At 57.7% G+C, this 12,052-nt stretch overlaps 1 protein-coding gene across 4 annotated transcripts in view; it reads right to left on the bottom strand.

The window, feature by feature from the left end:
- Window positions 1-249: 249 nt before the first annotated feature.
- The window catches only part of SYT7 (synaptotagmin 7), a 59,078-nt gene continuing 47,275 nt past the window's right edge, over window positions 250-12,052 (bottom strand). For all 4 annotated transcript variants that reach the window (XM_087422817.1, XM_087422814.1, XM_087422815.1 and 1 more), the window contains 5 exons: window positions 7,906-8,176; window positions 4,616-4,785; window positions 4,089-4,203; window positions 3,356-3,555; window positions 250-1,076 (listed from right to left, as the gene is read on the bottom strand). In XM_087422817.1, the coding sequence (XP_087278943.1) occupies window positions 972-1,076; window positions 3,356-3,555; window positions 4,089-4,203; window positions 4,616-4,785; window positions 7,906-8,176 (861 nt within the window). In that variant the 3' untranslated portion in view covers window positions 250-971. The remainder of the gene's footprint in view (window positions 1,077-3,355; window positions 3,556-4,088; window positions 4,204-4,615; window positions 4,786-7,905; window positions 8,177-12,052) is intronic.

Genomic DNA, 12,052 nt, shown 5'->3' with positions numbered 1-12,052 from the left:
GGAAAGGGAGCAGGTGACTCCTGGTGGAATGTGATGCATACAACAGGTACCTGAAAGATGTGAAGCAATGTTCAAGAGATGAAATCGCTGGGGAAGCTACTGGGGAACTCTGAGCAGAGAAGGGCACTGGGGGGAAGGATGGCAGAAGGCAGCCCAGTTCTCAGCCCAGCTCCAGTGTCTGCCCCTCTCCCCACCACACTTCTCCCTCCCCGCCCCACTCACCCCTCACCTGCCTCTCCTCTCCCACCCCCTGGCTCTGTGCATTGACCCCTCCCAGCCTCCAGCCCTACCTCACTTCATGAAACCCTGCCCTCTCTGCAGTCTTCAGCACTGCCGGCCCCAGGAGGACAGGGAGCAAGTGCCCCCACCCCCATACACACACACACACACACGCACACACATGTGGTGGACACAACACAAGTACACAGAGCTGCGGCTCCAGGACCCCGGAGCAGGCTATATACTATCCTCGGCATTCAGGGCCCAGCCGGCACCTGAAACTGCCCTGGGACGGGCCTCTCCTGGCCAGGCCGGGGCCAAACGCCTCGGCCTCCCCTCTTCCTGGGCCCACATCGTGGGCTGGGGAGGGGGCGGCTTCTCTCCACTCCAGGCACTGCCTTAAAGAAAACGGGGGACCGTGCCCACCTGGCGGGCCTCTGGAGGGATCTGCCCATCTGCCCGTCTGGCTCTCGCGCTCTCCCCCACTTCTTTAGTATCAGCAAGTCAGGAAGGGAAGGGGCAAAGCAGGAAAATGGCTCCCAGAGCCCCTCCCCCAGAGCTGGACCGGTGGGGGATGGGGCTGGTACTTCCTAGAAATGAGGCCCAATAGATTCCTGGGACCCCTCCCTGGCCGAGCCCTCAGGGTCCTCCCCTCACCCATGGCAGGGGGGCCAGGCCGGGCGTTGTGCATAAAGTGGTGTGGTCATGATGGGACCCAGGCCCTCAGCCCCCTGGGCCTTCCTTGGCCCCACTCAGGCCTTCAGCTGGTGCCACTGGGCCACAGGCTGCCGGGGACGGGCAATCATGTCCTTCCAGTGTTTCACTTCCCCGGGCCCGCTCTTCCAGGACAGATAGATCTGGGGAGAAAGGAAAGAGGACGGCGTTAGTGGCACTCCTCGAGGCATCGTCCCCTACCCCCACCAGGGGGTGACACTCCATTTCCACAAAGACATGATCATGGAGAGAAGAGGCCTCCACCCGCAGTGACAACCACAGAGGCCCTCTCCTCCCTCCCTTCTGCCAGTGTGACCCATTTTCCTTGCTGGGCCTCCCCTGGGAGCCTGGGCATGCCTGGCCCTTCCAAATTAGACCCTTGACCCGTTGTGTTTGAGGTAGGTATATTATTATCCCCATTTTACAGATGGAGAAACTAAGGTACAGGGAGTTAAGAGACTTCCCCACAGTCACAGAATTTATAAGTGGTGCAGAGGGATGCAAATCCAGGTCTTTTGGGCTCTATCCTACCAGCTTGACCCAGCTGGCCTCTGTGTTAGGGGCTTTCCAGCCTTGTGGGGCTGTGGGCAGGATCCCCCAGCTGCCCCAAGCCTTGTGACTGGTGGCTAGCTAAGAGCTAGGGCTCCCTAAGCTCCCTGGCCCAAAGTGAGAACAAATCCACCTTCAGCTTGGTTTACCCAGCAGAAAGTAGGACTGTTTTAAAGGAGCTATAATTGAGATCTAAGGCTAAGCTTCAGAAGAGCTTAGGAGTAGATATGGTTACTTGATCCTTGGCCTGAGCTGGTCAAGGAGGGGACTCAGCAGGCTCCGAGCCCTGCTCAGAACACATGGTCTTGCTGGGTTATGGACGACGCCATCCTGGGGAACCATCCCACCTGTGACCACAGGTAGGCCAGCCATGCTCCTAGGACCTAGCTACATGGCAGGCAGCTCTCTTTGAGACCAGCTACTTCCCTCACCCCCAATAGCTAAGTTCTCCATTCCCATCTGTCTGTGGGTGCCTCCACCTCAGCCCCCTTCCCTGTGGGGGCCCTTTCCTGTTTCCCCCATACAGACCCATGCCCCAGTGATCCATCATCTCCCCTCACTTGCTCCTGGCATCTACCCTTCCTCTCCGCCCGCCCTGATCACTGGCTTCCTGCACTGTTCCTGGTCAAACCTCCACGTCTGAATGGACGCACATGCCCTTAGTAGGAACATCTCAAAAATAACTTTTATTATAATAGTAATTAACATATACGTGCCAAGTATGGTGCTAAGCGGCTCACCTGTGTTATCTTATTTAATCCTCCCAGCACACTGTGAAGTTGGGACTGTCTTACTCTCATTTTAAGAGGAGGAGATGAGGCTGAGAAAGGTCATGACTGTTAAGAGGTAGGACTGGGGCCTGGACCCAGGTGGTCTGACTCCCAAGCCCACATTCACAACACTAAACCATAAACAAACACAGGAACAGATATTTCAAAGTAGAAAAACAGAAGGGTCGATGTCACAGAATCACATCCTAGAAAAGCTCAAAGCCAGGCATAGATATTTTGTTCATACGATGAGGAGAGGTCATTTTCTTCAAGGAGAACGTCCACATATCTCAGGCCATTCTTACACCACCCTGTGAAGGCTGTAGGGTCTGTATTAGTAGCTCCATTTATGAATGAGAACACTGGAGATCAGAGAGAAAAGTGATGTGCCCAACATCACACAGCTGTTTGGCAGCAGATGAGGTGGGAAGAGAAGCCAGGTGTTCGGAGTCTGACTGTAGCTCTTGACGCTGCCCACACAGCTTGCCCTCTGCAGGTGGGACCCGGGTGACACTGCTCTGAGGTCCTTACCCTGTCTGAGGGTCCTGTCCTGAAAACCTCTTTTTGGATCCAGGGCACATCTTTTTCCTACCTCCTGCTTTCCCTGCCCTTCCAGTGGTCTGTCCTGAACTGATCGACCCACAGAAGGACACCTAGTGAGGATCTCGTCCAATCCCCTCATTTCAGAAATGGAAGCTCAGGGCTGGCCCGGTGGCGCAGTGGTTAAGTGCGCGCACTCCGCTTCGGTGGCCCGAGGTTCACAGGTTTGGATCCTGGGCGCGCACCAATGCATCGCTTGTCAAGCCATGCTGTGGCAGCGTCCCATATAAAGTAGAGGAAGATGGGCATGGAGGTTAGCCCAGGGCCAATCTTCCTCAGCAAAAAAGAGGAGGATTGGCATCAGATGTTAGCTCAGGGCTGGTCTTCCTCACCAAAAAAAAAAAAAAAAAAAGAAAAGAAATGGAAGCTCAGAGAGGCGAAGGGACTGACTCTGTCTCCCACTGCGCAGCCCTGCGCTCGCCCACCACCCCCGCTGCTTCTTTTCGGGACAGACCCTTGCCAGGTGCCAGCTGTGTGCGGCCCCCACCTGCCTTGCCCCCTACCTTGCCGATGACGTCATTGCGGCTGAGTCTGTCCTTGTCCATGACGGTGATGACGATGGTCGTCTCCCTCAGCTTCTCCGTGGGGATATCAAAGGCAAACGACTCGTTGAAGATGGGGTTCAGGTTCCTCTTCATCGTCACCGTCTTCTTCTTCTCCACACGCTTGTCCTTGTACATCAGCCACACCTTCACGTAGGGGTCTGGGGGACAGGTCAGGGAAGGGTCAGAGGGGCAGTAGGGGATCCCCTTCGCCTTCCAGGTGTGGCAGCTGGGGCAGGAGGGGCTGTGTGCTTTCCCCAGAGCGTGAGGAAAGCCCCAAGCAAGAATAAGGGGATCTGAGGGACCAGTGGATGGAGGAGCTGGAAGGGACTTGAGCCATTCCTGGTGCCCTCCTGTGGACATGAACAAGGAAACTGCCCCAGAGAGGCCAGGTCTTGCCTGAGGCCACAGACAAGTGATGTCAGAGCTGGGGCTAGAACCCAGGTCTCCGCAACTGTGGTCCCTTTCTTCCTGATTCTGGGAAGGACAGCCCAAGATGACACTGACCCCGAGGATGCTCCAAAGGGGGGCCACCACCCAGGGCTCTAGGGTAGAGGAGTTGGGACCCGAGTTGGGGTGTGGGGGTCAGGGGTGAGGGCCACAGCGTGGGCCCTGCTCTCCACATCCAGTGTGACCCCCATGTCACCAGAAACTCCCCGGCCCGTCCACCCTTTGCTGCGAGAAGGGCCAGCACCTGACGTGCCCCCGATGTCCATGGCTTTGAGGTTCCGGGCTTTGATGATGTTCACGATGATGGAGTTGGCAGAGGGGTTGTAGCAGAGAGACAAGAGCAGCTCCCCTCGGCTCCCCTGGGAGGGACAAGCGGAGGGGTGAGGCTGGGCCGTGGGGAGGGGTGTGGGGACTAGGAGGAGGGAATGGTGATCTAGCCCTCTGGCTGGCCCCACTGCCCCAGGCCCCCTCCACCCTGACCTGGGTGCTTACCCCGCACCCCTCTCTGCTATCACCTCTGTCACACGTGGTGTCCCTACATCTGGCAGGTCTATGTGCCGCCCCCCACAGGGCCCCTGAACAGAGCCCTGGTTCTTTGTCACAGCTCAGGCGAGTCCCCCAAGTGCTGAGACTGCTGGTGGAAACTCTGCTCCATCGAGGTGGCCCATCTGCACCCCCTCCCCACAACCCCCTTGACATTCCTAAGGTTGAGGGGGGACTAGGACCAGATCTGCCAGCCCCCCAGACAGGGGCCCACAGGGGGAGCCTTACACTCCCATCGCTGCATGGCTTCAGATCCTTCCAGAAGGTCTGCATCTGGGTCAGGTCCACCTTGTTGAGGGGGATGGACACTTCCCCGATGGGGTCATTGCGGCTGAAGCGGTCGTAGTCCAAGACCTGGAGGTAGAGGACCCTCTGCACCACCTTCTCGTAGGGGAAACCTGGGGGACAGACAGTGCAGGTGACGGGCGGGGCAGAGGGGCCACACAGAGCTGGGCAGGGTGAGGCTCCTGGGCAGGAAGGCCCCGTGAGGAGGAGCAGGGCTGGCCCTTAGGCCCAGCATGCCACACCTGCATTAAGATCTTCCTGAAGCATTAGCAAGAACTGTCACCGTCTCAAGTGTCTCCCTCGACAATTCTCCGAGGTGGACGGTATCTTGTCCATTTTACAGATGAGCAGACTGAGGCTCAGATGGCTTAAATTACCGGCCCAAAGCCCCACAGCTAATCAAGAGCAGAACTGGGACCATTCATTCACTCACTCTTCATGTGTCCATCTCGGTGGCGGGCTGTGGCCCCCTTGCTCTCTGAGCAGCCCTGCCACTGCCAGTCGTCCTGAAGCAAGTCTGGGCAAGTGGCCCTGCCTGGGATGGCCATGGCTGCCAGAAAGCAAGCCCCAGCAGGGCTCAGGGCAGAGGGAGATGGTCAAGGCAGAGAAACAGGAGTGGACCCATGTCCTAGGACTCCACGCGTCCCCTTCACCTCCTTCCAACGCATCAGCCCGTCCTTCCCCAACAGCTCCTGCAGCTGCCCCCTTCTCCACTGCCACCTCCCTCGTCCAGGCCACCGGCACCTCTTGTCTAGACAGTTGAAGAGTTTCCAAACTGCCCTCGTCGCTTGCACACTTTCTCCTACGGTCCATTCTCAACGCAGCAGCCAGAGGCATCTTTTAAAAATAGAAATCACACCATGATACTCTCTTGCTTGAAGCCTTTCAATGGCTCCCAGTGCACTTAGGATAAAAGCCGTGTGCCCTGCCTTGGTTTCGAGTCCTTCCACAACTCGGCCCGCTGTCCTCTCTCTGCTCGTCTTGTGACCGCGCTTTGCTCAATGACTGCGCTCCGACCACACCGGCCTTCTTCCCTGCCCTTCAGTGCCCGGCTTTTCCTGCCTCTGCGGCACAAGCCGGCCCCCACCACGCCCCCTCCCAGCCTATTCTCTTCCTTCGGGTCTCAGCTTTCCTTCCTGATATCCCATACGGGGTCTGATCCCCTGGTCTACACTCTAGCAATTTCCTCTCACAGCACGAATCACAGGCTGTAATAGAGATTTATCGGTTTCCTTGATAAATATCGGTTTCCTTGAGTCTGACTCTCCCCCTAGGCCAGGACTTCCAGGAGGGGATCTCTGTCCTCACCACCGGATCCCAGCATCTAACACTGTTTCTGGCACGTAGTAGGCACCCGATAAATATGTTAAGTGAATCAATAATTGAACGAATGGATACATGCCAGAGAAGTGGCCAGAGGGAGCAGCAGGGGTGTGCCGAGGAAGAGCAGGAACTAAGACTGGAGGGAGAGCCAGGGGAAGCAGCTTGGATGGGATGGAAAGGTACTAGGGAGCTAGGGGAAGCTCTGAAGCCGGGAGTCTTTGGACCTTTGGTGGCTTAGCTGGAGGAGAGGCCAGTCTGGGAGGTCCAAGGGGTGCAGGCAGCCTGGGGGCCCGAGGGGATGAGATCCTGAACCAGGTGTGAGCAGGAAGGAGAGAGGAGACAACACCTCAGCCCCACCGATGGAGAAGATGAAGAACACGCTAGAAGCACAGAGGAGCTTCTGATAGGAGCAGGTTCGCCGGAAGAGGAAATCCTATGTTCCCTAAATCCCCAGCCTCTGAATTCCTTCAGGTCTCCTTCCTCATATTGAGGAGGGCTATGTCTTGCTCATCTTGGAGTCCCTCAGGGACCTTGCCCAGGTGACCCTTAGCATCAATTCAGGTGAAATGCATGAGGACAAGAGTTCTGGAAATGTTTGAGACTCCAAGAGGTCCCTGTACCTGAGTCAGCTCCTTTAACACCAGAGGAGGCAGGCTCCTAGCTGGCAAACTCCTATGCATCCATCAGAATCCATCCTGAATGGCCCCTCTTCTGGGAAATGTTCTCCAGCACCACCAAGGGGAGCTCATGCAGTGTGTGGCTTAATTATCTACACATCTCTGTCCTCCATTAGACCAGGAATGCCTTGAGGGCCATAATTCTTTTCTGCACCCCCAGGACTCAGGACAGTGCCCAGCTCATAGTTCATGCTAGATAAACATTTGCAGAAGGGACCAGTGGATTAGGGCCCTGCCCATAAACCTCCCCCCCACCCACCAGCTGGCTACATACACCTCCAGAGGGCTGAGCCTCTTGCTGGTTGTGCCACGTCTAAACTGGCCCCCCATGCTGACTTGGAGAGGAGGAGGATCCAGAAACACATAGGAGCAGCCACTGTCTCACCCAAGACAATTGATTTAGTGAGTGAGCTGGCTGGGACACCAGATGGGGAAGAGTCCCTGGGGCACACACTGAAGGTTCTGGAAAGCCAGGGCATTGGCAGCTGGAGCCATGGGGATCTGTTCTCACTGGTTGAACAGGGCTGCTGGGAAATGGTTACGGCCTCTCTAAGGGGGTCCAGGCACCCAAAGGGCAGAATTTGCTCCTAAAGAGAAGAAAGAAGGGCCTACAGGAGAGAAGGACATTTGCCTCTGCAGGGGCCATGTTCCTGTGCATCTGGAGGGGCCTGTCCCGTTGCAGGGAGGGGCAGAGACTGGGAACAGAGGGAGTGTATTTAACAAACACTAGGTGTCAGGCACTGTTGTAAGTGCTTTTACAATTTGCTGATGTACTGATTTGAAACCGAGGCTCAGAGAGGTTCCGGAACTTGCCCCAGGTCACAGAGCTAATAAGTGGCAAAGTTGGGATTCAAATTCAGGCAGCCTGGGCCACAGCTGTTCGCTTAACCACTACACTATGGTGGCCCCAGATGCTCCACCTCTGCATCCTGTGGGTGCCTCCCTTCCTTCTTGCCCTCCTCAGGATGACTCCTGTGTCTGGGCTGAAGCCCTGGGCGGTGGCCCAGCTTTCCTCCTTGGCCTCTGGCTGTGATGCCGTCTCCACTGGGCCCTGTAACCTGATCCCAGCAAGACAGAAAATGCATCACGTTAACTGGGCCAAGACGTGAAGGGCAGCACACTCCTGTGTGCATCTGTGCACGTGTGTGTGATTGCATGTGCGTTGTGTGCATGTTGGGTGGGGAGGGGGGTGGGGAAGAGGGACTCCGGGAGGGGTGGGGGCACCAGCCTCACCTTCAAAGAGGAAGGTCTCATTCCAGTGCGGGTTCAGGTTCTTGCGTTTCACCTTGGTCTCTAGCTTGTGCTTCTTGTCTGGCAGCAGGTAGATCTTGACAAAGGGGTCGCTGGTGCCGCTGAAGTCCTTGGCGGGCAGCTCCTGGGCCTTCATGATCTTCACGGTGAGCGTGGACTCCTGGAAATTGTAGCCGACACTGAACTGGATCCGGCCCAGGTTCTCTCGGCTGCAGCCCTCGTGGGCCTCGTCCTCCTCGGAGCCTGGGGAGAGCTGGGGGTGGGAGAGACGCCGGCAGGGTTAGGGGGAGAGGATCCTCCTTCCCCAAAGAGCCCAGCACAGTCAGGAGGCCTCCCTGTGTCCGAGGCCAGTCCAGCTGCTGAGAGCTGCGCTCTCCCTCTGGTCGCAATGTGGGGCTGGTGGCGGCCCGTCCCACATTCCCACCTGGGCGAGGATGCTCAGGCAGAGGGCAAGTGCCTTGGCCAGGGTCACACAGGAAGGGAGGGCAGAACCAGGACAGGCCCCGTCTCCTGAACGCCACTCCCGAGCCTCTCCTGGAAGCCCCGGGTCGGCCACCACTCCTGCCCCCGCCCCACCCCAGGCTGCCTTCGCCCCCGCTGGTCACAGCTGCGCTGGTGCACGCTGGGCCCCCGAGCTCCCTCCTCCAGCTTTCCACCCTTCCCCCCCCCGCGGGGCCCACTGTGAAATACACCAGCGCAGAAACCCAGGCTACAAAACAGACGTGGGAGATTGTTCACATCTCCAGAGTTTCCACGCTATTTCTTTGGAAAGTGGTCCTCTGGGTTTCTGAGGATAATGTAATTTACAAAATGAGAGAAGTAAGTTTTCAGGAGCAACTTGTCTATTTGTGTAAGGCAGGGACACTAAAAATACAGATTCCCAGGCCCCACCCCCAGGAGCCTGATTTGATGGGGCTGGGGAGCAGAATTGTTTAAAAGGAGCCTCAGAGGGCAGTACTGCACATGAGGGCTGAGGATCCCTGGCAAGGAGGGCTACACCTGTATTCAGTCCCTATCCCCTGGGGGTGGGCACCTGGGCCGACCCAGTGATGGACAGACATGTGGAGGGTGACGTGGGTGTCCCATTCCCAGGCTGACATTGAAAAAACAGGAGATAACCGGGGGAGGGTCCACCAGCCAAGTGTTCTCAGCTGTGGCTGCTCATTGGAAAAACCTGGGGAGGTTTTAGAATCCAGCCCACTCCCCAGCCACCTGGTCCCGCCCCAGACCCCACCCCAGACCCAGAAGGTCCACATGGCTCAGGCATCCCTGTCTCTAAAAGCTCCTCAGGTGACTGGATGAGAGCCAGGGTGTGAACCAGGCTACCACATTTAAGACACAACCACTGGCACCTGTTTCTTTCTCCACTTCCCCTGCAGGAGCCTTCTCTGTGCCCTCTCCTCCCTCCTGGAGAGGTGGCCCCAGGCTCTGAAATACTAAATAATACAGATGATAAGAATACGTATAGTGTGCACCTACCATGGAGGAAGAATCTTATATCACCTTCTTACTGAATCCTGACAACAGCCAGGCAGTTATCACCACTCTCTAGCTGAGGAGACCGGCTCAGAGAGGTTAAGTCACGCATCAGCAGTGTGGACCCTCTCTGACTTGAAAGCCCACTCTTTCTACCAAAGCAGGCTCACATCCCAGGGCAATTTTCAGACTTCCCCCCGAGCTAGCAAGGACTCATCTGCCCCATGAGAAGCATCCATATTACACTAACAGTAACGACCACGCTCCTGGTCCTGCCCTGTGCTATGTGCTTTGCCCTCATTTATTCTGAAACATCCAGACGAGGCAGGCACTACCATGTTCCAGTTTGGTTTGGGGCGCTCAGAGATGATTGCTGCAAGTCGCCTGTGACTAAGTGGTGAGTCGGAACTCGAACCCGAGTCAGCGCCCAGCCGTCATGAGCGCCTTTCCAGCTGCCGTCACTCGCACACTCAGATCCAGTGTCGGGGGCTTCACCAGCTGCACCGCTGGTCCCACTGGAGATGGAAGGGGCTCAGCTGCCTCCCTGGCTCTTCCTCGCAGTAGAAGAGGGTCCCTCCAGCCCCCGCCTGTGGCTGGATCCAGGCAACCCTGCACACTCCACTGCAGGCCCACTGAGCATGTGGCTTCCCTCCCCAGATCCACTTTTCCCCTGGCGTTCCTTCCCTCTCCTTGTACCAGCCCCACTCCCTTTGAACCTGTTTCTGCAACAGAATGGGACCGTGAGACCTATCTTGCTGGGTTCCTGGGAGGGTCCACGTCCCTTCCACAGTCTTACTCTGCAGCCTGGCCCATGGCTGCCACTGCTGCCGTGGACCGAGAGCCTGGGGCATGCGTGAGCAGACAGTGCCTGCAGACCATCTGCCCCTCCCCATTCCTTCTAAAGTTGAGGTGGAGTCCAGGTGGCCCCAGCCCCACCTGAGGCCCCTCTGGTCACTTGGCTCTTGGCTCCCCAACGAGGTGCTCGTGGGGAGGTGGCGGGGAGGCTCAAGCTGGGCCAAGTGGGCTTCACCTCAAAAGGGGGCAGCAGCTTTGTGCCTGCTCCCAGGCTTCCCAAACCACAGCCCTGAGCCCTAATTAACCAGCCGGGGCAGCTTGAGAACATGTTTCCACAGCAACTGAGCTGGCCACCCCCACCACGGCCCCGGGGGAGGTGCTGCTTAAGCCCCTTGCTCCAGCTGAAGTAAGCATCGAAAAGCATCCAGCCAGCCATGCCAGGGCGGGGTGACTAGGATGGGGGTGTGGCCCAGCCTCCTCTCAGATCCCCTCTGGGTCCCTTCCTCTGGCTAGCTGTGGGTGCCCGACTCCTGTCTCCTGACCCCCAGCTTCTTGCAGCCTGGGGCCTGGCGATCAGACAGCGGTTTAATTCTGCCCTGCTCATCTTCATCGTTACTATTAAAGCCAATGACCTGGCTTTGGCCCAGACCCTGCCTGCCCCTCTCTGAGCATCCGCCGGGGCCTGCACTTCCTCCCTGTGCCTGTGGCTGTCGGCTCCTCCCTGGGGGCAGCAAGGGGCAGGCAAGCTGGCTGGGAAAGGGCCGTCCCTTCTGGGAACCTGGCTACCAGGAAGCTGTAACCAGTTAAGAGACAGTGCAGGGAGGCTGGATGGACCGTAGCAATGGCCCACCCAGATGAAAGCATGGCCAGGCCCATCCACATGGGTGGGGGAAGACGGACAGGAGGGCAGCAGAGGGCCAGGCCTGGAGGGCGGGGAGAAGGGGAAAGTGGGGAGGCCCAAGAGAGACCAGACCTGGAACAGGGAAAGTCTGATGCTCTAATCTACATCCAAGAGAAATGCAGACTCTTGGCCCCCACCTCTGGCATTTTTAACTAGATTCCCCTGGTGATTCGTGTGCATATCACAACGTGAGAAGAACTGGGCTGGAAAAGGGCAGTGAGGGTGGATGGTTAGAGCCGGCTGGAACCCTAAAGGGCAAAGGGTGGGGCCTAGGGGCCTCAGGGTGGGTGGGGGCTGTGGTACCAGAGCAAGAGCACTGGGAATTGAATGCTGTCAGGACTGGCGAGGGCCTGAGAGCCCACCAAGCCCGTTTCCATTTCCCTCTTTATGGAAGGGAGAGGGGAGGGAGGGGAACTCAGGTCCAGGGAGGGGAAATGACTTATCCCAGGTCATGTCCAGTAGGAACACAGCAGGCGCCGGGTTCCCAGCCTCCCTTCCTCTCCAAGCCTTCTGGGGGCTTATCAGCTGCCAAACCTTTGAGTGACTCCTGCCTGCAAACCTCTGGCTGCCCAATCACAGTGACCTCATCCTGGGGCCCCGCCCCTCCAGGGTCTCTTTGGAAAGCACAGGTGGGGCAAATGGCTGTGACTCACTGCTGCCACCAGGGGGCGCCACGTGAAGCCACAACCTCTCTCCTGGTGAAAACGCCCCAGAACCACCAGGCTGGCATCCTGGTGGGCTGGGGTATGGACAGGAGAAGCCCAGCACAGCTGTCTCCTCACAGCTCCTGCTCTTCTGTTCTCTTTGGGGCTCAGCTGGCTCCCCAGCAATGGGGGTTGGGGGAGGTCCCTGGGATGCGGATATGAGACCCCTCCCCTAGGAACAACCCCTCAGACCTCCATTCAATGGGACGCCACTCTGAGAGAGGGGACACCTTCTGCCCCAAGTCCTCTGCCC

Source organism: Ceratotherium simum, chromosome 34 (assembly GCF_057802395.1).
Source record: "Ceratotherium simum simum isolate JZ-2026a chromosome 34, ASM5780239v1, whole genome shotgun sequence".
Classification (NCBI taxonomy): Eukaryota; Metazoa; Chordata; class Mammalia; order Perissodactyla; family Rhinocerotidae; genus Ceratotherium; species Ceratotherium simum.
This window is presented reverse-complemented; position numbering and strand designations above follow the sequence as displayed.